Source organism: Lampetra fluviatilis, chromosome 40 (assembly GCF_964198595.1).
Source record: "Lampetra fluviatilis chromosome 40, kcLamFluv1.1, whole genome shotgun sequence".
NCBI classification, from domain to species: domain Eukaryota; kingdom Metazoa; phylum Chordata; class Hyperoartia; order Petromyzontiformes; family Petromyzontidae; genus Lampetra; species Lampetra fluviatilis.
The window spans coordinates 8,039,496-8,064,305 of record NC_136314.1 but is presented as its reverse complement, the minus strand read 5'-3'; the positions used below and the strand labels follow the sequence as shown (position 1 = coordinate 8,064,305).

The following is a 24,810-nucleotide window of genomic DNA, read 5'->3' as shown; positions in this document are numbered from 1 at the left end:
GCGCCCCCGTTCGAAAAAAAAACATCTTTGAATGTAAGTCTATGGGACCACTCGGGGCGATTCTCAGCTGGAGGGAAATCGCCCAAAAAGAGGCGGTACTCCACAGAACGTAGCATGACGCTGATTGGACTATATCCAGAGGCACAATGACGGCTAGCGTGACTCTGTGGTTGAATGACGTTGGTGGTGCGTCGCCCAATCGCCCTAATGAAGAAACCGCCCCTGTTTCTTACCCGTACCTGGCCGCACCAGGGTCGCAAACGGGTACCCGTACCCAGCCGTACCCGTACCCTACCCGGCGGGTACGGGTAGGGTACGGGTATCGGGTACCTGATTGCGACCTCTGGGATGAAGCCATGTTGCAGGCGCGGGTGGGTTGATTCTAGGAACTTGAATTGTGAGAAGAGACAAGACGTTGGGAAATGAGTGACAGTTACTCACCAGTGACTCACGGTCTACCCGTACCCGGCCGCACCAGGGTCGCAAACGGGTACCCGTACCCGGCTGGGTACGGGTAGCCGGGTATCGGGTAGGGTACGGGTATCGGGTACCCGGTTGCGACCTCTGCGATGGAGGCCGCGTGCCTGTGGTAACATTCCATACGCGTTAATTATGTAATTAACGCGTATGGAATGTTAACGAGTTTACTTTCAAACGAGTGATTTAAATGTAATCTCACTTTCGACTCTTGCGAGTGGATCGCCAGAGCGCCCTCTGGTGGAAGCCCCTTCAATACCTGTCAACCCCTTTTCACTGTCCTACCAAATTACAGAACACTTCAGATTTTACTGTTCTAGATTTGAAGCTTTCGTGACTGCAAGGATTCATACTCTTAGGTTTTTTTTGGTAAAGTCACGTAGGTAAAAAATAAAATAAAAATTAATAGAAGTAATAATAGAAATAACATTAAAGTCACGTAGGTAAAAAATAAAATTAATAGAAGTAATAATAGAAATAAAATATGATTACTTCTATTAATTTTATTTTTTACCTACGTGACTTTACCGAAAAAACCTAAGAGTATGAGTATCAGACTTTACTGGTCACGCCGTGACCTTATAAATCTCAATGTTCATCCTGCAATGCCTCATCGCAAGGGAGAAACACAAACAAATAGACAACAAAAATTCCCCCCATTGAAACGTATGTACGCCGTATGGACCTGAAAACTGAATTTCCTGTACAAGAATACGGGGTCAGGGGCCGTCCGTAAATGACGTCACGCGATTTGACGATTTTTGACCCCCCCCCCCCATCGTCACACTGCGTCACAAAAAGTCAGACCCCCCTCAAATATGACGTCACAAAGCTCTGCCCCCCCCCCCAAAATAAAACATGCATCAAATCGCTTTAAACTATTGTCACTGTAGTGCGTATTTAATGTGGCCGCTGCACTCTGATGTTGTACGAAAAAACATTTATTAAAAAGTTAATTTAATGAAGTAGAACGTGTTGTCTATATTTATTTTGATGTGACGTCACATTTCTCACCCCCCCCCCCCCTCGTTACACATCGTCACAAATTTCTGATCCCCCCCCACCTAGGTGCGTGACGTCATTTATGGACGGCCCCTAAACCGTATTGGTTGACAGCTTTACCCCTTCCGTCAGCAGCGGCGTTAGCCTCGCAATTGCAGGGACTGCGCACCGAGAGGAGGAACCACAGACGAGGAGCAGGCCAAGGCAGCAGCAGCTGCACCAAATTCCGCCACCCCCCCCCCCACCCAAAGCGCTGCGGTCCGCTACATATGTATTCAGGTGTTGTTGGCCATTGCATCTTTCCGTGTGATTGGAAACTGGAGCACTTGGACAAACCCAACGTGTGCGAATGTAGCAAGGCCGTAGTCATGGAGTCAACTTTGGGGGGGACCCCCACACCCCCTGGAAGATTTGGTCACCTCCCCCCACGCAGAAAAAAAATCTAAATTTGAAAAGAATTTCCTATATTCTTGGTTCTTTCGGTATAGTCACATAGAAGGGAAATAATCAAATAAAAAACATATTTTTAGAGAAATAGTACAAATATTTTATTATTTCCCTTCTACGTGACTTTATCGAAAGAACCAAGAATATGGATCCCTGCAGTCACGAAAGCTTTAAATCAAAACGAATTTCCTCCCTAAAATAGAAAATAATTCACTAGCACATGGGATGGACTTTTTATTTATTTTTTACAATAATGTCTAATAGTGTATTGTATTCCATTGCTCTGTTTTTTTCGTTTTTACCTTTTCTTGTTTCATTGTATGTAATGTCAGAGATTAGGGATTACTAAAGTACAACCATAACCACAATCATAGAAACAGAAATCTATTTTATAGCAATATATTGGGGGTATGGCTCTTTCTCGACGCCCACGTGAAGGGAGTTGTATAGCTGTCAACACGTACGGTTTACTCCGTATTGGTCTATAATAAGGGGCCGTCCATAAATGACGTCACGCACCTGGGGCGGGGGGTCAGACATTTGTGACAATGTGTGACGAGGGGGGGGGGGTGAGAAATGTGACGTCACATCAAAATGCGCAACTTTAAATAAATATCGACAACACGTTCTACTTAATTAAATATACTTTTCAAAAATCGTCCAAAATCGCGTGACGTCATTTATGGACGCACCCTAAGGTAGGCACTTATAAGGTGTATAATTGACATAATCTGTGTGTGTGTATTCCATCAAACCCTCACTGCCCCCCCCCCACAGCGCGGAATGATGACAGGCCACGTGCAGCGTACCCACAAGAACCACAACGCGTTGAACTTAACAAGATGGCGAGGAGACGGCGCGGCGGCGTCACGTGACCGCGCTCACGCGACGAGTGCCGTCACGTGACCAGCCCCCCTCCCACCCCCCGACAGCAACTCGGGGTTGTCGCCATGGCGACGCGGAACGCACGGAGCTGAGGCGACGGCATTCGACACAACATTACTCACTTGGACAACACCAACACAACATTACACACTTATACAACACCTACACACACAGCCCTTGCATAAACACCTACACAACACTACATACGGCCGCTTCTGCTGCTGTAGATTCACACAGAAGTAAGTAAAGGCGACTGACAACTCAGCAACATCATCGCCCGCATCACATTCACGACGTTACTCTTACGTAGACCACCTACACAACGTTCATATAAAGACATCTATAAAGACATCGTCTACACAGCTACAGAGTAGCACCACGTCAATGTACATCCACTTCAACCACCTTGACATACAATTAATGTAACGAATGACATGGGATTAGTATAACACCAGCCTAATACAGGTACAGTAATGTAACATTAGACACCAACCCATGGTGATTGTACAGCGGGTCTGAGTGTCACTGGTAAGTGGTCAGGGTTGGCTCGGTTGTCAGAGATGTCTCCTGTGGTGAGTTGTACCTCGTGGTGAGTTGTGGCTGGTGAGTTGAACCTCGTGGTGAGTTGTAACTGGTGGTGAGTTGTAGCTAGTGAGTTGTGCTTCACGGTGAGTTGTAGCTGGTGGTGAGTTGTGCCTCACGGTGAGCTGTAGCTGGTGAGTTGTAGCTGTGGTGAGTTGTAGCTGGTGATGAGTTGTACCTTGTGGCGAGTTGTACCTCGTGGTGAGTTGTACCTTGTGGTGAGTTGTAGCTGGTGAGTTGTAGCTGGTGGTGAGTTGTAGCTGTGGTGAGTTGTAGCTGTGATGAGTTGTAGCTGTGGTGAGTTGTAGCTGTGGTGAGTTGTACCTTGTGGCGAGTTGTACCTCGTGGTGAGTTGTACCTTGTGGTGAGTTGTAGCTGGTGAGTTGTAGCTGGTGGTGAGTTGTAGCTGTGGTGAGTTGTAGCTGTGATGAGTTGTAGCTGTGGTGAGTTGTAGCTGTGGTGAGTTGTAGCTGTGGTGAGTTGTAGCTGGTGAGTTGTAGCTGGTGGTGAGTTGTAGCTGTGGTGAGTTGTAGCTGTGATGAGTTGTAGCTGTGGTGAGTTGTAGCTGTGGTGAGTTGTAGCTGTGATGAGTTGTAGCTGGTGAGTTGTAGCTGGTGGTGAGTTGTAGCTGTGGTGAGTTGTAGCTGTGGTGAGTTGTAGCTGTGGTGAGTTGTAGCTGTGGTGAGTTGTAGCTGTGGTGAGATGTAGCTGGTGGTGAGTTGTAGCTGTGATGAGTTGTAGCTGTGGTGAGTTGTAGCTGGTGGTGAGTTGTAGCTGTGGTGAGTTGTAGCTGTGGTGAGTTGTAGCTGGTGGTGAGTTGTAGCTGTGATGAGTTGTAGCTGGTGAGTTGTAGCTGTGGTGAGATGTAGCTGTGGTGCGTTGTAGCTGGTGGTGAGATGTAGCTGTGGTGAGTTGTAGCTGGTGGTGAGTTGTACCTTGTGGCGAGTTGTACCTCGTGGTGAGTTGTACCTTGTGGTGAGTTGTAGCTGTGATGAGTTGTAGCTGGTGAGTTGTAGCTGTGGTGAGTTGTAGCTGTGATGAGTTGTAGCTGGTGAGTTGTAGCTGGTGGTGAGTTGTAGCTGTGGTGAGTTGTAGCTGTGGTGAGTTGTAGCTGGTGGTGAGTTGTAGCTGTGGTGAGTTGTAGCTGTGGTGAGTTGTAGCTGTGGTGAGATGTAGCTGGTGGTGAGTTGTAGCTGTGATGAGTTGTAGCTGGTGAGTTGTAGCTGGTGGTGAGTTGTAGCTGTGGTGAGTTGTAGCTGTGGTGAGTTGTAGCTGGTGGTGAGTTGTAGCTGTGATGAGTTGTAGCTGGTGAGTTGTAGCTGTGGTGAGATGTAGCTGTGGTGAGTTGTAGCTGGTGGTGAGATGTAGCTGTGGTGAGTTGTAGCTGGTGGTGAGTTGTACCTTGTGGCGAGTTGTACCTCGTGGTGAGTTGTACCTTGTGGTGAGTTGTAGCTGTGGTGAGTTGTAGCTGTGATGAGTTGTAGCTGGTGAGTTGTAGCTGGTGGTGAGTTGTAGCTGTGGTGAGTTGTAGCTGTGGTGAGTTGTAGCTGTGGTGAGTTGTAGCTGTGGTGAGTTGTAGCTGTGGTGAGATGTAGCTGGTGGTGAGTTGTAGCTGTGATGAGTTGTAGCTGTGGTGAGTTGTAGCTGGTGGTGAGTTGTAGCTGTGGTGAGTTGTAGCTGGTGGTGAGTTGTAGCTGTGATGAGTTGTAGCTGGTGAGTTGTAGCTGTGGTGAGATGTAGCTGTGGTGAGTTGTAGCTGGTGGTGAGATGTAGCTGTGGTGAGTTGTAGCTGGTGGTGAGTTGTACCTTGTGGCGAGTTGTACCTCGTGGTGAGTTGTACCTTGTGGTGAGTTGTAGCTGTGATGAGTTGTAGCTGGTGAGTTGTAGCTGGTGGTGAGTTGTAGCTGTGGTGAGTTGTAGCTGGTGGTGAGTTGTACCTTGTGAGTTGTATCTGGTGATTTGTAGCTGGCGGTAAGTTGTACCTCGTGGTGAGTTGTAGCTGGTGGTGAGTTGTGCCTCACGGTGAGTTGTACCTTGTGGCGAGTTGTACCATGTGGTGAGTTGTAGACTGTGGTGAGTTGAGTTGTACCTGGTGGTGAGTCGTACCTGGTGTGGGCTGCGTTGTGAGTTAAAAGTTGGCGATGTTGCAAACTCCACAAAGTAGGAAATCACCAGGTAAACCTAATTGAGTCACTAGACCTCGAGACAAAATTGCTCAGTTGGCAACACTTGAAGAGCTGAGGATCAGCTGTCTTGTATCACCCCATCCATAGGACAGGCTGCCCTCTAGTGTGTACATATATATAGTAAGTCCTCACTTAACGCGTGTTCACGTGGTACGTTTTCACTATAACGCGGTTCTGACATTGGGAGACACTTTTCGCACAACAATGAGCGGTCGATGATGAACTACTTTCTTAACCTGCACGGCTGAGTGGAACAATACACTATCACGGAGGCATTCCATTTGTTATTTGTCTCGCCATCTTCCTGTGTGTGCGTACGGCGTATCTCGCCAAACTTTATCGTCCCATTATTTATGGGGAAATTAGTTTAGCTTATCGCGGCACTTTTTAGGAACGCATCTACCACGTTCAACGAACACTTGCTGTATAATAATAATCACAGCTTATAAAACGCCTTTCATAAAAGCTCAAGGTGCTTTACATCATTGGCAATGGGGGTTTGGGTAAGAAGTGTCTCTAATTTTAAATATAAAATGCCTTCACAAAGGGAAATGTCTTTAGACGGAAGGACTTAAAGATCCCAACCAAAACCAGATGCCTTGAAAGCCTTCGGCAGAGAGTTCCACGGTCCCGGTGCCACAGGAGTGAAGGCCCAGAGACACGCATCCCATGTGCGTGTGTCCCTGTGCAGGTGTCAGGTGAGCGGATCGACCAAGTCGGCGCCCGCCATGTCTCAGGCCCAGGCGCACGCGCACCACGTGTTTGGTCTCGCCGGAGCCCCTGGTCCCGGCGCCGCCTCCTTTGCCTTCCTCGACGAGCAGACGCTGGTGTTTGCCGCAGCCAACCAACTGGTGCGGGCGAGCGCCGGCGCCGGGGCCGAACTGCGGACGCAGGCCCTGACACCAGGGCCCGAGCGGGGTGGCGTCGCCGCCGGGGGAGCCGCGGCGTCGGGGACCGCGAGGGTGCAAGCGGCCGGGCGCGCCTTCGCACTCAGCCCCAACCGCCGCTTCCTGGCGCTGGGCTCGGCACGCATCGCGGCCGCGCCGGCGCCCGCGGACGGTGGCGGCGGTGCCGCCGATCGGGCGATGCCGGCCTCCGTGGCGGTGTATGACCTGCAGGCCGAGCCTGTGCGGCGCCGCAAGGTGGGCGGCGACAGCGTGGGGATCATGCCGTGAGCGCCACGGGAAGCTGCTGCCATCTATGATAGGGCCACAGTATTGGCCCTGTCGAGTTAGTGGCTGTGTGCATTATACCCACAGATATCACCTTTTGTCAGTTGATCAAGTAGGCTTTCGCGACCAATATCCATAAGAAAGGTTTTTGGGTTAGACCGTGTAAATATAAATGTGTCGTTAAACCCGCCACCACCAGACACAGCCAATAGTAAGGTTTGTAACGTAAGATAACAAGCCAATTCGTTTCTAGTACAGAACACTGGTATGTTGGAGAGCAAATCCACAACATTTCCACAAATCTGGTTGTCGCCTGATGAAGCTAGTTGTATATATTGGCGAAACGTTGTACTCAAGATTGTAAATGATGTGGCTTTGCTCTCCAACACACCAGTGTGCTGGACTAGTAATGAATTGGCATGTTTTGTTTACGTGATACACCTGACTAATTGGCTTTGTCACATGGTGGCGAGTTTAACGACATTAAAAAGCATATATTATGGATGACCTTTTGTATTACCCACCTTTCATCTCTGCATCTACTGTGTAGCGTTGGCCCATATTCATGATCACATCAGCTCATCACAAACGGTAAAAAAAAAACTCGGTACCATCCTCTCGACCCTGCTTCCACGTTTGAAGTGCATGTCAAAAGTGAATGTGCTTCATTCATTCGTCTTCTCTAGGGTCGATTATCGTAATGCCCTCTTGTCAGGCATGCCTCTGAATAGGCTGCAGCATGTTCAGAACGTGGCAGCCCGAGTTCTGTAGAGGGATGAGCTGTGGTGTGGAGTGGGACAAACCAAGGCTACAGAACCGCATGCCTCTTGAAGCATTGGGATAAGAAACGAGCCATTCTTGGCACGGTCCAGTACAGCTTGAGTCTTCTTTGTAAAGGTCGTAGAAACTTAGGTTGTGGAATCGTGTCATGTTAACCCTCGTGTGCTCTGTGGTGTTCTGTGCATTGTGCTGTGGGTTGTGCTGTGTGCCAGGTGCTCAACCTCGGTGATGCACAACTGCAGCAGGCGGCGGGACCACCCGGCGCCCCCGGTGGCCCTGGCGGGGCGGGCGGCGTTCTGACGGGGACTGTGACGGTGCTCACCGGGCCGCCCCCGCAGGACGTGGTGAGCCTGGGCTTCTCGGCCGACTCACGCTGGCTGCTCGTGCAGGCCGGAGCCCCCGACTGGCTGCTCACTCTCTGGCTATGGGAGAAGGGGCGGCTCATGGCCGCCACTCGCAGTGCCCCTCTTGGGGGTGGACCTGTCCATCAGGTATGTACAAGTGGAGGTGAGAGGAGGGTTGGTCCATTAGGTACTCCAGAAAGGGGGGGGGGGGGGGGTGGGAGGGATAACAGTTGGTTCATTACTTATGCTAGAAAGGGAGAATGAGGGTTGGTCTATTACAGTAGTGGGGAACCTTTTCCTGAGGGCCGAATAGGGCTTTCAAATTAACTAGGGGGCCACACATCAATACGCCCCTTTGCTTCCTCGAATAATAATATGAAATATAAGGGGCTCAACTTTACATTTGAATAAATTGTCATCAGGTGAAAAAATTATGACCCACGAGTAGCCGATTAGTAAGGTTAAGATGATTGCAGCGATAGATAAATATCGTCAGCAGGTTGTGTCGAATTCGTAGGCATAATGTAGCCACGTGTTGCATGAAGGGCTCTGGGCTGTGCTTAATAAGAAATTCGCGTGAAACATCGCCTCTGGTGCCCTATCGCCCCGTGCCGCCCTCCACAGGTGTCGCTGAGCCCCCAGGATGCGGGGCTGGCGTGCGTCACGGGACAGGGCGTGTTCCGTCTATTCCGCTACGCTGAGGGGGCGCTGCGTGGCATGGGGGCAGGCGCGGCACGTGCGGCCATCGACCCCCATGCCCCTGTCTACCTGAGCCACACGTGGCTCGGCCCAGACCGTGTCATTGTGGGCACGGACACGGGACGCCTCCTCACCTTCCTGGGTGGCGAGCAGCGCGGGGAAACAATCGTGGAGTCACCTGTGGGGTGAGGCCAGAGGATATGGCGAGGTCACACGACGGGGTGTCCGAGTGATCTCTATGTGTGTGTGTCACTTGACTGAAGCTACCAGATGTATGGGAGGCTCAACCAGGACACATGGCAGCCTGGCCACCCCTCCCTCATCAGCCCCGCCTTCTTCTGTATAGCCACGCCCACTGGACCACTATCTCCACCCACACAGAATGACCTGACGTTGACCCTGCCCACATCTCAACGGCTCCACCCACCCCTCTGCTAACCCCACCCACTACCTAGGCAGCCCCACCCAATACTCATGTATCCCCACCCTTTTCCCCATATCATGAGTTTAACATGAGTCCAGAAAGTGTTAAACTGGGACTAAATCCTGATTTTAGCATCAGCTTTGGCACACCGAGACAAGCTTTCTGAAACCACCGAGGCTGTCCCGGCCAAACCGAGACGCTTGGTTGATTTACATTTGACCGCCTGTTCGTAAGGCTCCACCTCTACATTCAGATAATCCAGAAACAAAAAAACACCACACCCTGGCTGCCTCACAGTGGACATTAAAGATCCTGTGATGTCATTTGCTATGGTAGGCCATTGGCAGGACAACTGAGTCATAAGACTCGCTCTTGACGGGTTCATTTCGTGCAATTTCTCGCGGTATATTCGGCTAACCTAATTCTACCCAAAATGCTCTGTATGTGGGTTGAATTAACTCTTAAGTGGCTATGCAGTCGGACGTGGAATAAAATTGTGTGTACTTTTTTTGGAACACATCTATTGCATAAAGTGAGGGAAACCCAAATCAATAATAAATTACTCTTGGGCGTTGATTGTGGGTGTGCAGGTTGGGTTTCCCTGTGTGGGCCATATGCGCGTTTGCCCGCGGCGTGGCCTGCTCGGCAGGGCCGGGCACCGTGTGTCTTATGGAGCCGGGGGAGGCTCGCGGAGACCCCCTACACCTGGCACGCACAATTCAGGTAACGCGAGCGCCAGCTGATGCGGCACACCGTACGTGCCACGGCGCCATGTTATGTAGCGGTACATAGCGCAACGCGCTGCAGGGGATAGAACACCCTGCACGTACTACTGTCGCTGTGTGCTTCACTGCAGCTAAGGTACCAAGCCAGCGGTGCTAGCCATGTCCGTACAGATACTGGAATGAGCAATAATGGCTTCCAGATAATTGTCTTTTAGAAGTTAGATTTTGAAACGTCCAAAAAAAGTTACATCTTTTAAGAAAAAGGGATCTTCGAAACGTGCACGTGTGTGTGTTGGGTAATGGTGGCACGGCGATTAGCGCACTGTGCTACAAACCTGGCAACCTGAGTTCAAGTCCCGCTCATGGCCATCAACACCAGTGAAGATTATCTGAACCGGTCCTGGGCATTGTCTGTGCCGCGTGCGCGCAGATCCCGGCAGATGCGGGCGCTGGAGACGAAGACCATGCGGAGGCCCCCGGGGTCACGTCGCTGGTGTTCAGCCCGTCCGAGGAGACACTGCTCGTGTCCACCGATCAACACCGCCTCTACGGCGTCACGCTGTCGGCCAGCGACATCACCAGGGCGAGTGGCATGATCACGCGTCGCCGGGACGTGGTCGCGCCGGCCGGGTCGGGAATTGGGGCGACGACGCGGCCGAGCGGCAGCTCGTTGTGGAGCTTCACGGTTCGAGTCCACAGCGGCCGCCCTGGCTATCGTTGCGGCGCGTAGCTGTCAAGGGGGTGCAACTGCACGCGGACCTATAGGCCAGAGGCTATACGGGGAATCTTTGTCTTTTCTATGGGTGTGTGTGCAGGGTGAGGTGTCGTGGCTGGAGCCGGTGTCCCCGCCTCCTCACCACGGCGCCATCACGGGCCTCGATGTGTGCGCTAGGAAGCCGCTGGCCGCCACTTGCTCCCTTGACCGTTCCCTGCGCGTCTGGAACTACGAGACCAAGTAAGGCCCCGACCCCATCGCAAGCAATGCGCCGTGGACACGAGACCACTTCCCCTTTTCCACTGGAGCATCCAGCGAGGGGCCCTCACAGTACGGGTGGTGTTTTTCCACTGGCTATTTGCTGCGCCGAGCCGAGACCCAAACCGCGCTACGCTGGCTTCACGAGACATCCGCACCTCGGTTGTACAGTGGTTGTTGTCTCGAGACTTGGCTTCAGCAGACAGGGGTTTCATCATCGGCTTCCCCAGACTTGGCTTTAGGAAAGCAGGTATCGGGATGAGTGTGGTATCACCGAGATTGCAAGACAATATCGACATGGTCAGTGTCTTGACAACACAATTAGTGAAATAAGGCTTGGCTCCAGGACCTCCTGGGTAAACGAGTTCAACAAATAAACATGGTGTACTTGCAAGGTTGTGTGTACCTGCGTGTTGGGGGAGCCGCAGCATAGTGGTTCGCGCACTGCGCAACGAACCCAGCAAACTGAGTTCGATTCCCGCTCACGGCCAACACCAGAGACGATTATCCGACCCGGTCCTGGGCCTTCCCTAGGTTGACTCAGCCTCAAATGAGTACCTGGTGCGATGCGTAAACATCGTCACTGGGGAGACAAATGCGGCCGGGTTTGGTGCTGGCCACCCACCCCCTCATGCGCCGTGCCGGCTTTCATTGGTGCTCGCTAACAGCACTTGCCCCAACAGTCTGTTCAGGCTATACGGAGGGATCCTTGTCTTTGTACCTGTGTGTGCCCGCTTGTGCGTGAGCGCAGCTCCCTGGAGCTGCACCACGTGTTCCCCGAGGAGGCCCACAGTGTGGCGCTGCATCCCTCGGGGCTGCAGGTGCTCGTCGGCTTCTCCGACAAGCTGCGGCTGCTCACGCTGCTGCTGCATGACGTGCGGCCACTGCGCGACTTCCCCGTGCGCGCCTGCAAGGAGGTGAGCGGTGGGGGGGGGGGACGCCGCGGCCGCCACTGTCCCCTCCCCGCGAGGATATGGCCAAGTCACCCGGAATGCGCCCAATCTCGTTGGGGCTCGCAGGCTAAGCAGGATTGAGCCAGGATGGGAGAGGGCCCATGCATGAAAGACGGCCATTGCCAGCTGCAGCAGGGGGCTGCACGGTAACATCCGTGTCAACGCTTTCCAGCTCAAGGTTGAAGCTGTTTATGCATTAGCTTTGTCTGTACGTAACGGGGAGCGAAGTGGGTCACTATAACTATCTGATAGTGAACGTTTATACTCTTTGGATCTTTCAGTAAAGTCACGTAGATAGAAAAATAATAAAATAATAAATGATCCTTTTTCTATCTCCGTGACTTTACTGAAAGACCCAAAGAGTATTAATTCCTGCAGTCACGAGAGCTTTAAGTCAAGAGTGAACGTGGCCAAATTAATCAAAGAGTTGCCGAAAACAATGAAACAGAGTCCAGAAAAAGGATTATGTTCAATTATCCACACATATTCTGCCCCGACGGCTATCGTCAACTTCCACACTGCTCATCCGATACCTCTAACCACCAACGCACGTTGAGAAGCGTTACATAACCCATGCCTATGCACGTTCATAACTTGTTGTATTGTGCTATGCTCCAAAGTCTGCGTTCCTCACCTTCACCGACCGAACACTGACAAGCATCACTTTCAATGTATTGGTGTTATTTCTGCAAAAACATTTCTCAAGGCCATATCGATATTACCAGATTAAGGGACTGTGGGTGTGAACCTATATTTGTCATGAATTTGTGAGGAATATGCAGTCCTACCAATACCCACCATTCGCCACGGCGCCTGTGCCAGTCATACGCACACTCGCGCACGCCCATGTGAGCGACCACGGTGGCAGTGCGGAACAACCCCGACCCTGTCTTACAGTGCTGCTTCAGTAACGGTGGACACCTGTTTGCTGCAGCCAATGGGAATGTCGTCCAGGTGTTCTCCAGCATCACATTTGAGAACGTGGCCAACCTCAAGGGGCACAGCGGAAAGGTGGGGCACCCACAGCCATGGATGAAGCCCACGCAGGCACACGCGCGATCACGCAAAGAAACCACGCACGTCCCCGAAACGTGGCTTAGCCTCGCACAGTTGCGCATGGACCCGCGCAGGCTCACAGGACCTCACAAAAACCACACACAAGCACACACGAAGCTGCACAAACCCACACAACCACACACAAGCACACACGAAGCTGCGCAAACCACACAACCACACACGAAGCTGCACAAACCACACAACCACACACACAAGCACACAAAGCTGCCAAACCACACAACCACACACAAAAACACACAAAGCTGTGCAAACCACACAACCACACACAACCACACACGAAGCTGTGCAAACCACACAACTATACACGAAGCTGCACAAACCACACAACCACATATATTAGCTGTAGTATAGAGCCCTCACACTGCATCTCTTATAGGGTTCATAATGGCCATGTCAGAGAACCAAACCAGTAAGAATCTTAGCCTTAACCCAAGAACTGACTCAGTAAGGATGAGTACTTGGGTGATAGCTAGATTCTCATCCTTGCAGACTCAGTCCTGTGACACAGCCATTACGAACCCCATAAAATACACAGTCCTCTGGCTCTAACCCAGGATCTAAGTAATGTCAGCTCAGTCCTCTGACATGGCCATTATGAGCCCCCAAGCTACGTATCCCTGCTCTGCAAATGACACTTGCTTGTGTCCCCGTGGTGGTGGTGGTGTTGGGTGGCGGTACTGGGTGGTGGTGATGATGGCGTTGGGTGCTAGGTGGTGGTGGTGATAGGTGGCAGTGGTGGTGATGCGTGCTAGGTGGTGGTGACGGTGCTCGGTGGCAGTGATGATGGTGCCGAGTGTTGGATGGCGGTGGTGATGGTGCTGGGTGCCGGGTGGCGGTGTGTAAGGTGCGGGGATTGGCCTGGAGCGTGGATGATGCACGCCTCGTGTCGTGCGGCCTCGACGGCGCTGTGTACGAGTGGAGCCCTCTGTCGGGGCGGCGCGACGCCGAGTGCGTGGTCAAGGCGTGCGCCTACACCGGCGTGGCGGTGGCGCCCGACGCGCGTGCTGCCGTCTACGCCGTGGGCTCTGACCGGACGCTCAAGGAGATCGCCGACTCCCAGGTGACGCCGCGCCACCCACACCTCTAGCCCAGGGCGTGGGGGGCCACAGAACGAGCGCATGCTAGGGGGACGCGTGGCGTCACACGTCGTGATGTGACTGCGTCCGTATACATTCCTGCTAGCCCGCGGCTCTCATTTCCCAGTCTGTCTCTTTCTTATTCTTGGTTCTTTCGGTAAAGTCACGTAGAAGGGAAATAATGAAATAAAAAATTGATTGCAACACAAGCAATCATCAGGTGTGAAAACCGAAAGAACCAAGAATATGAATCCCTGCAGTCACAAAAGCTTTAAATCGAAATTTGTCTCTTTCTTGTTTATCTCCATAATCTGCTCTCTCGTCTCAATCTGTCATCCCCATGGCTACTTGTTCCCACGTCCCTGTGTGTTTTTCTTCCCACGTCCCCATGTTTCCCTATCCCTGTATTCCACTATCTTCAAGTTCCCTTATCCCCATGCCCCACTATCCACCTGACCCCGCGTGCCCGCGGCCGGCAGGTTGTGCGGGAGGTGGAGTCGGACGGCGTACCTCTCACGGCGGTGCTCGTGCCGCGCTCGGGGCGCCTGCTGCTCGCCGGCACCGCGCTGGGGACACTGCGCTCGCTGCGCTTCCCGCTCACATCCACGCCGGGAGACTGGGTCGAGTACCAGGGACACGCCGGAGCCATCACCAAGGTCTCCGCCGGGAGTTGTTGCGATGAATGACGGAGTGAGTGATGGACAAGGAGTTGTGGTTGAGTGATGGAGTGAGTGTTGTGATGGAGAGGGTGCTGTGGCTGAGCGACGGAGTTCGTGTCCTGATGGAGAGGGTGTTGGCGTTTGTAGCGGTGCCGTGCTGCGTTCCGCGCGCCCTCTCACGCCGCGCACGTCTGCAGATGCGCGTCACGCACGACGAGCAGTTTGTGGTGACGGTGGGCGAGGACGCGTGCGTGCTCGTGTGGCGCCTCACCGACAAGGAGGGCCGCAGCCTGCGGCGAGAGCGCGACGTCCCCTACTCCGACGAGATCCTCGTCACTAAGGCCGACCTGCAGGACAAGGTTTGCGTGCGCTTGTGCGCGTGTGCACGTGTGCGCGTGTGCGAGCAAGTTGCCACAGGCGGTCCATCTGTCAGTCATCTGGGTCAGTCAACCCACATTACCTGCGTCCATCCCCGACCTCCTGCCGCCGGCTCGCGAACCCTTGCCACTTGATGTAGCTTCAAAGTCCACCTAGCCTGGCACAATCACTGTCTTGATGTCTTACCGCCACTCAGTGGCGAATTATGCCTGTTGTTGCGCGCACGCGCGTGCGTGTGTCTCTTAACACGCAACTCACTCGCCCGGTCGAGGGTGTTGCGCGGCCGCTAACGGAACTCGTGTGGGGGGCCGCTCGCAGGAGCAGGCCACGTTGGACCTGCGCGCGCGACTGGAGGAGGTGCGGAGCGAGAGCGAGTACTCCCAGCGGCTGCGCGACATGACGTACCAGGAGAAAGTGCGCGAGCTCACCGACAAGTTCGTGCACGAGATGGAGGCGCTCAAGACCAAGAACCAGGTGCTGAAGGTGGAGCGCGAGCGGGACGCGGCGCGGCACACCCAGGAGCTCGCCGAGCTGGCGCAGAGGCATGCGCAGCAGCTGCACGACACCGGTACGAAACCGGGGCTGGGTGGGGAGGGTGGGGCTGGATGGGGAGGGGTGGGTGGGGAAGGGCTGGGTGGGGAGGGTGGGGAGGGGCTGGGTGGGGAGGGTGGGGAGGGACTGGGCGGGGAGGGTGGGGCTGGGTGGGGGGTGGGGCTGGGTGGGGAGGGGCTGGTCACCCCGTGGTACCCTTATAAACCTCAACGTTTAACCTACTCACGCCGGCTTGTGCCCGCCCTCACAGTCGGGCATATTTGCAGAATACACCACCCTGGCCATTGACCGAGCAACCCAACGTTCCTACCAGCTCCCTCCGCAGGAGGAATGTGTTTAAATGCTGCATTACATATCCAGTATCCAGCACTCTGCACTGCACTTGGCACCCTGGATATATGTGTAGTGAGTCCAACTGAGTCGCAGACGTTGTCTTGGGAGCAACACGTTTTATTCAACTCTTAGCACAACATACTCCAGGCTATTAACACAACATACTCCAGGCTATTAACACAACAAACTCTCGGGTGGTGACCACCCAACTAACCACGCGACGGCGGAACTAGACACGGTTCCAATATCCCGGTCCGGACCTCAAGCTGTGTCCTGGACCGCGTGGCTGGAGGCTTCAAGCTTGACGTGGATCTCCTGCCTCTCCAACAGTAACAACCCGAGCCCCTCACAAGGCCCCCCTTATATCGGGCCAGGCTGGGCTGGCTGCGCCTCTCGCCCCGCCCACCTTCTCGATCTTTCCCGCCCTTGCCCGAAGGCTCTCGGGAGTTCTTCCCGGACCACGTGACCACCCATTGGCCCCCTCCACCGGTGGCCCCCTCCAGTATCATCCGGTCACGTGTCCCCAGGTCAGCCAGAGTATCGTGCCCCCAACGTAACTCTAGCTGGCTGACACTCTCTCAAAAGGAGCCCGCACTGCACGCTGTGCGTGGCCATCGCACTTAACCAGCACTCACCCAAGCCCCTGCTAGGGCTGGTACTACGCACAACAGTATACATCCTGCCGTGGCCTCACAAGCCCGGCACCACACAGTGACATTCCCAGTCACTACATATGTATCGGTGTGTGTGTATTCATATGTGCATCTGCAGCAAGTTGGCAGGTAGGGGGCACAGGTGGTGCGCATCTGCCAGTCATCTCAGTCAACCTATGGCACCTGGGTCTGTCCTGTGACCTCCTGCCAGCAGAGAACCTTCGACACTTCACGTGTCATCAAAGTGCACCGAGCCTGGCACAAGTGCCGCGATGACGTGACCGCCACTCGGTGGCGAACGGCAACTTTTGTTGTCGTTGCATCTGCATGCAGAGTCCGGTAACAGCCAGAAGCTGCTGCTGGAGTACGAGCGGCAGCAGGAGCTGCAGGTGCGCGCCCAGCGCATGCAGGACGAGTTCGAGCAGCAGCTGCAGGAGGCGGACGAGGCCCGGGAGCGCGCGTTGCGCTCTTCTGCACAGAGCTACGAGCAGCAGCTCGCAGAGCAGCAGGAGCTGCTCAAGCAGGTGCCGCCCCCCACCCACCACCACCCACCACCACCCACCACCACCCACCACCACACAGCAGAGACACACCAGACCAGAGACACGTGGGGTGTGGGACGCAGGCCATGTGTTTATGCCCGAGTGTGTCTCTGAGTCTATGCAAGCCGGCCTGTGTGTGACTCCGTGTTTGTTTACGTGTGTATATGTGTCCCTGTGTGCGTGCAGGTGGAGGAGGCACGCCATCTGGAGCACCGCTCACACGAGGAGTCTCGCCGGCAGCTGGAGGAGGATGCCGACCGCGAGCTGTTGCTGTCGCGCACTGACCTGGAGAAGCAGCTCTACGCCCTGCGCGACGCCAACGCTCGCCTGCAGGGGGAGGCTGGCATAATGCGCAAGAAGGTACGGCTCCCAGAACCACCACCACCACCCCACGGGGGGTAGGGGAGACAGGGGTACACAGGGAGACAGGCACGAGGACATGAGGGAAGGGGAGATGGTGATGTGAGCAGGCAGAGACACGGGGAGATGGGGACACGGGGAGACAGGGACACGGGAACACTGGGAGATGGTGAAATGGACAGACGGGACGTGGGGATATGAGTATACGGGGACGCGGGAAGATGGGTGTATACCTGCGCTGTGTGCGTGCATGTGTGTGTGTGAACCTGTGTGCGCGTTGGCACAGTAGGGGGCACAGCTGGTGCATCTACCGGTCATCTCATGGCACCTGGGTCTGTCCCGCGAGCTCCTGTCAGCGAACGTTCGACACTTCACGGGGCCTCAAAGTGCACCTAGCCTGGCACAGGTGCCTTGGTGACATCACCGTAACTTAGTGCTGAATGGCGGGCGTTGGTATTGGTGTCCGTATGAAGTTTGCCAGCCTGCAACGCGAGGCGGAGGAGCGGCAAAGCGAGGTGGAGCGCGTGCGGGCGGAGCAGACGCGTCTGGGCGGCGTGGTGCGCGCCCTTGAGCGTGACGTGCAGGCCCTCCGCAAGGAGGTGCAGGAGCGTGACGACACCATCCATGACAAGGTGAGACCCTTCGTCACGGCAGGAAAGACCCGTTCGATACCCCTGCCGCGGCTGACGATGGTGGGTGATATCCAAACCAGATCTGGACCCCCCCCCTCTTCACCAGCCTCCCCTAACCAGCGTGGTGAAATATGGTCAAACAACTTCCACGACAAACCCACTCTGTGCTGCCATCCCGTGGCCACCTGGCTTGGGGATTTCACCTTTTTACGCGAGTCGCTAACCGTTAACGCTATTGCATTGTTATAAGCATTTTGTTCGACAATTTCTCTAAAAATACGGTGACGATCTTGATTTGCTAAATTACACAGTTCAGAAAGGGACTCGTGCAGACCCTAGCGTTGAGCGTGGGGTTGTATGCGGCAGAAACTTGCGACTCGTAGACATAAGAAGGCTGGAAAGCCTTTGAGATGTGGGTTGTGGCATCAAACGAATACTGGTTGGATCGAGAGAAGAGAAATTAGGATGTTCTAGAGGAGTTTCAGGAGGCGAGAGACATTATATAATCCTGAAAAGGTGAACGACATGGAGTTGGCGATTGCTCACAGGGTGAGAGCTTAGAGACAGAGGTACTGGCAGAAAGGATGTTGGGAAAGAGGCCAAGAGGCAGAAAGAGAGAGGTGCTGCTTGATGAATTGAAGGAAGGCATCCAGTGGAATGAAGAAGAGAGCTCAAGATGTGGGAGGGGGGGGCCAAATGGAAGGAGTTTGAGACAAAGATCTATGGCCTGAAGAAGACTGCCGCGTGTCGGTCACGGAGCAGCCATCGGAGGCGCTGGGTCAGTGGCGCGTGTCCCACCACGCACCGCACCACGTGACCCGGGCCACGAGCTAACCCCGTGACGCCCCCCGCCCCCCATACAGGAGAAGCGAATCCACGAGCTGAAGAAGAAGAACCAGGAGCTGGAGAAGTTCCGCTTTGTGCTCGACTACAAGATCAAGGAGCTCAAGCGACAGATGGAGCCTCGAGAGCAGGCGCTCAGCATGGCCCGCACACACACACAACAGGTGCTCATACACAGCTGTACACACACACACACAAGATGTACGCACACACACACAGCAGGTGCTCATACACAGCTGTACACACACACACAAGATGTACACACACAGCAGGTGCTCATATACAGCTGTACACACACACACACAAGATGTACACACACACACACACAGCAGGTGCTCATATACAGCTGTACACACACACACAGCAGGTGCTCATATACAGCTGTACACACACACACAGCAGGTGCTCATACACAGCTGTACACACACACACAAGATGTACACACACACACACAGCAGGTGCTCATACACAGCTGTACACACACACACAAGATGTACACACACACACACACAACAGGTGCTCATACACAGCTGTACACACACACAAGATGTACACACACACACACACAACAGGTGCTCATACACAGCTGTACACACACACAAGATGTACACACACACAACAGGTGCTCATACACAGCTGTACACACACACAAGATGTACACACACACAGCAGGTGCTCATACACAGCTGTACACACACACAAGATGTACACACACACAAACACATATAGCAGGTGCTCAGCACGCCCCGTATACACACACAGCAGGTGCACATGTACACCAGTTGAATATACCTGGGCGTAGTGACGCAGATCTGTAATTCACCGCAGTGATTTATACAAATCTGGTGTATATGTCTGTGTCGTGTATATACCATATGTGTGGTGTTTGGTGCGTGTGGCGTATGTGCCGTGCCTGTGGTGTGTGGTGTATCTCATGTGTGTGGCGTGTTTGGTGTCCTGTGATCTGCCTGGAGATGGAGACGGAGTTGGAGAGGTTCCAGAAGCAGGTGTCCCAGCTGGAGCTCGCAGTGGCCGACACGCGGAGCAAGATGCAGGCTGCCGAACGGCAGACGGCACGCGAGCGAGACCGGGTACCACTTCACTCCATGCGCACTCCGCACTGTCCGCAGTACACTCCACACGGTACACTGCCACAGGGTCAGGTGACTGCGACTCTATTTGTGCCAGTGGAGCAACTTTACTCATCACCATACACTTACTACCATCGACCCTAACAATCACCATACCCTTGACCATAGACCCATCACCGTGTCCTTACTTTTGACCCCGCCTTTAACAATGATCCCCTTTCATCTGCGTTCCCTTGCCTTTGACCCTCCTCATCATCACATCCATACCGTTGTGTGCACGTGCCTGTGACCCTGCCACCCGCGTGGCATGTGCAAGTCCGTGCATGTGTGCGCGTATGTACGCGTGTGTACGCGTGTGTACACGTACACACGCGTTCGATTCCCGCTCACGGATAACACCAGTGACGATTATCTGAACCGGTCCTGGGCCTTCCCTAGGTCTCAAATGAGTACCTGGTGCAGTGTGTAAACATCGCCACTGGGGAGACAAAGGCGGTGGGGCGTGGTGCTGGCCACCCACCCCCTTGTGTACCTTTCCGGCCTTCGTAGGTGCTCACTAACAGTACTTGCCCCTACAGTCTGTCAATGCTATAAGGGGGGTCTTTGTTTTTTTCTTTGTCTTTGTACACGTGTGTGTAGGTGCGGGAGGTGGAGGCACTGGTGAAGCGCTTCAAGACCGACCTGCACGGCATCGCTGGCCTCATCCAGGAGCCCCGGCAACTCAAGGAGGCGGTGACGCAGTTGTACCACCGCTACGTGCAGCTCGCCGACGCAGTGAGGGCAACCATAACGACCATCACTACATGCAGCATGTCGTGTGTTATAGTATGGGCTGTGATGTCTGGTGCCCCATTGAATTGTGTTGAGCTGCGTGTGTTATAGTATGCTGCACGTTAGTGTTGTGTTATAGTGTGCAGTGTATTAGTGTGATCTTTTAGTGTCCAGTGTGTTGTAGTGTGTTTAGTAAAACTACTGTATCCTGTGTCGTGTGTTATAGTCTACAGTTTTAGCGTGCAGTGTGTTGTGTGCTACGTGAACACATTCCTGCGAAGGGAGCTGGTAGGAACGTTGGGTTGCTCGGTCAATGGCCAGGGTCAATGGCGGCGTGGTGTATTCCGCAAATATGCCCGACTGTGAGGGCGGGCACAAGCCGGCGTGAGTAGATTAAACGTTGAGATTTATAAGGGCGCCATGGGGTAACCAGCCCCTTCCCACCCAGCCCCACCCCTCCCACCCCCCACCCTCCCCACCCAGCCCCTCCCTTCTCCACCCAGCCCCACTCCTCCCATTGTTGGATGCACGATGAACGGACACAATAATCCCCTGTGGGCTGGTGGAACCAGGTGGTTCCTACCAGTATAACTTCCAGTGTGTTGTCGTGCATTGTGTTCATAGTGTGAGTGTGCGGTGTGCCGGTGTGGTTGTCACGACACGTTGTGGCATGCTGCCAGTGGGTCACTGCATCCATGCCGCGTTCCGCTGCAGAAGGAGATCCGGGGAGAGGACGCGGACGTGCAGCGAGAGTTTGCCCGGCAGAAGGACCACCTGGAGCGGAGCGTCGCGTCGCTTCGAAAACAACTGAGCTCCGACACGGAGTCTCACCGCAGCGAGAACGCCCGCATCATACAGGTACCACGCGCACCACTACATACAGGCACCACTCCCAGCACCACAGGTACCATACACCCCACCACATACAGGGACCATGCACACCACCACAGGAACCGTACACCCCACCACATACAGGCACCACACCCATCACCACAGGTACCATACACACCACTACATACAGGCACCACACGCACCACCACAGGAACCGTACCTCGCTCTAAATCTGGCACCATACCCACCACGTGCACCACTGTGTATAGCTATGTGCGTGTAGCTGTGGGTCGCTATGTGCGTGTTTTTTGGTGCTGCAGGAGAATGTAACATTGGTCCGAGAGGTGAGCGACCTGCGTAAGGAGCTCCGCAACATCCGCACGCACGTCCACCAGCTGGAGCTCACCGCCAAGAGGAACCGGCCCCGACCAGGTGCGTGCTCCCCACGCGCGGCACGATACGCAGCGCTCACTGTCCCGGTGCAGTTACGCCGCCTCTGCGCTTGATTGCTATGCCACTTCTTTGTACTGCCTCTTAAAATTGTCATCACCAGGGCCGGGCTTCAAAGCTTTTGCAAATCCTTTTGGGCGTCAAGTGCTGTGGTGTTCATTCATTCAGTGCCCTCAATGCCGACCCTGCCTCTATTGTCTTTTGGAATCTCCACCAATCAGAAAGCTCGATGGAGATTGGCAAGGGGCAGGGGGCGGAGCCCAGCACAGACCACGTGATCGAGCTCCAGCGAATGGAGATCCGGCGACTCCGTGAGCAGCTGCACCAGCGTCCGCCGTCAGGGTCTCGCCTCCCTGCCATCACCGCCTAGACCACAGTCACCCCCCACGTCAACTACGACCACCCCGTCTCCTCCCATCATCACACCATCTCCCATCACCGCCTAGACCACAGTCACCCCCCACGTCAACTACGACCGCCCCGTCCTCCCATCATCACACCATCTCCCATCACCGCCTAGACCACAGTCACCCCCCACGTCAACTACGACCGCCCCGTCCTCCCATCATCACACCATCTCCCATCACCGCCTAGACCACAGTCACCCCCCCACGTCACCTCCTCCCATCACCGCCCTATCCTCCCATCACCAGCTAGGCCCAACCGCACCATCCATCAGTGACCCACCTCCCATCAGAGCCTAGAGCAGCATCACCGCCATCATCTTCCATCCCCTCCAATCGTCATCAGAACCTGGAACCGACCGCATCTCCCATCACCGCTCCACCTCCAATCACTGCCTAGAGCAGCCCACATCACCCCGCCGCCAGCTCATCACACATTAATGCCCTCCCCATCAGTTCCATCACCCATCGCCACCTCGTCCAGCTTACATCACCTATCACATAATCATCATCGATGACAACCCCCCCCCCCCCCCATGGGCTCTGTCAGGAGTGCTCCATCCCATCCCTCGCTATCATCACTGTACCTGCGAATTTCGTGTACGCGTGCATGTGTCGCTGCTACATACCTGATCAACCCATATGGTTTACCCGTATTCTTGTACAGGGAATTGAGTTAAAAAAAATGTGTCTTTGTTTCTCTCTTGTGATGGGATTTTGTAGAGTGATCGTTGAGATTCATAAGGGCACGGATGACCAATAAGGTCTGAATTGGTCTGTAATACGGTAGGCACTGATAAGGGGTTGACAGGCATACTGCTGTGACTAAGGATGGATGGGTAATGATCAAAAATAACAATTCCCGTATGAACTTGAGTACAGTAAGTAGGGCACAGATGGCTCATTCCACGTTTGTGAATTAAACTTCTTTATTGCAATCGTAATTTGAGTGAATAAACACATTACACAAGCTTTGCCATTGATATCTTTACCTCAAGCGTCACTGAATCTCGAGGTATTTTTCAGGAGGGGGCGCGGGTTCCTACTTGGGGAACCAGAGGGAAACAGAGTTTGTGGTCAATCCAAGCTCGAGCGCCTGTGTGGAGTTTGTAGTTCTCATCGCGTTGCTCTGCATGGGTGTCCCTCCCAAGGCGAGAAACCCACAGTGCAACCCGTATCGCTGGCACAGTGGTAACACTCGTGCCTCACAGTAACAAGAGCCTGGGTTCGATCCCGGACTCCAGCGCATTTCTGCCTGGAGTCTGTAGCTCTCCCCCTGTTATGCAAGGGTCTCCTCCAGATATTCCCACAATTAAAACAATACCACCTAAGTGCTATTGGTCTTCTTGGTTCTTTCGGTAAAGTCACGTAGAATTGTATTGAATTTTTATTATTTTATTATTTCCTTCTACGTGACTTTACCGAAAGAACCAAGAAGATGAATCCCTGCAGTCACGAAAGCTTTAAATTTAAAGTGCTATTGGCTCAATGGTGAAAAATTACTTGAAATTTACTCGATGGGATTTCACAGTAGCATCGCGCCCCCCCACCCCCCCACGACTGCGAAAGCTTGGCAGGAACCTCCTGAAAATCAAGTCTCGAGACTCACCGAGGCTTTCCTGGGTAAACGAGCGGAATAAGAGGGATAGTCGTCACGTCAAAGGCAGCTCTTCACGTGATGCACGCGCTTGGTGGTCCCTGGTCATTCTTGACATGGCAGCTCGCCACCGCAAGTCAGCCATCCGATACGGTTTCACAAATGGGTAATTACACAAATTAGGGCACCACTTTAGAGCAATCCACCAATGCACGAAGGTAACAATTTGAAGGCAATTATTTACATGTTTTAGAAAATATGGCTTATTGATGGATAAGTCAATTGTCTGATGGACACACAAAATCGAATGGACCATCACGATCGTGGAGGTCTGCTGGCACAAGAGGGACTTCAGGAGCCAGACAGGTCGTGTCGCATTGATATTCCTCTCCTCGTTGAAGGAGCCCAGGCTGAGAGGGCGTTTTACTTCGTGGTCCATAGGCCATGATTACACAAAGGATTATCCACGTCTTTAAAAAGTGTCTAAAATGTACGTCCGAAATTGTGGACCTGCCAAACCATGATCACTCGGCGCTGGGCCTAGGACACAATGAGAAAGACATGAGTGGTGGTGCACGTACAATGGCTGTGAATGCCCATGGCCTGACCTGAACTTATAGTTATTTAACATATATTTTTTAGATTTGCTAAGCACAGGCCCACAAACGCGAAGCGGCCAGCAACAAAGAGCACGAGTATCAAAGTTGTAAAATATAATTGACAAGCTTCTTAAAGTGAGCAAAATTGTTATCAAGAGCTTGGGAAAAGAGATGACGATGATGGGCGAGGGAATTCCAAAGTGGCGCAGTGTGAGGGCTGAAGCAGAAAGAGAAGTGACCGTGACCTGCAGCGTGGTGGGTGGTGAGTGTTGTTTGGACACTGCAGTCTTTGGTCAAAAGTCAACTCAGCCCC

The 24,810-nt window shown here is 53.6% G+C and overlaps 1 protein-coding gene across 1 annotated transcript; it reads left to right on the top strand.

Annotated features, from left to right (window-relative positions):
* Positions 1–2,840: 2,840 nt before the first annotated feature.
* On the top strand, positions 2,841–22,601 carry CFAP57 (cilia and flagella associated protein 57). Its single transcript, XM_078875051.1, has 22 exons — positions 2,841–3,050; positions 6,271–6,721; positions 7,744–8,022; positions 8,500–8,759; positions 9,589–9,721; positions 10,154–10,306; positions 10,539–10,678; positions 11,448–11,613; positions 12,547–12,660; positions 13,571–13,786; positions 14,282–14,458; positions 14,659–14,820; positions 15,158–15,407; positions 16,711–16,901; positions 17,106–17,279; positions 17,753–17,911; positions 18,775–18,918; positions 19,729–19,845; positions 20,485–20,619; positions 21,331–21,474; positions 21,768–21,879; positions 22,119–22,601. Exons 2-22 carry the CDS (start codon positions 6,308–6,310, stop codon positions 22,265–22,267), a joined length of 3,789 nt encoding a protein of 1,262 aa, XP_078731177.1. The 5' UTR covers positions 2,841–3,050; positions 6,271–6,307; the 3' UTR covers positions 22,268–22,601.
* The last annotated feature ends 2,209 nt before the right edge of the window (positions 22,602–24,810 follow it).

Excerpts from the sequence above, each read along its gene's own strand:
- CFAP57 (XM_078875051.1), top strand. The coding sequence starts at position 6,308 with ATGTCTCAGGCCCAGGCGCACGCGCACCACGTGTTTGGTCTCGCCGGA. Across the intron at positions 9,722-10,153 it reads ACCTGGCACGCACAATTCAG|ATCCCGGCAGATGCGGGCGC; the intron begins GTAACGCGAGCG and ends GCGTGCGCGCAG. Across the intron at positions 17,912-18,774 it reads ACGACACCATCCATGACAAG|GAGAAGCGAATCCACGAGCT; the intron begins GTGAGACCCTTC and ends CCCCCCATACAG.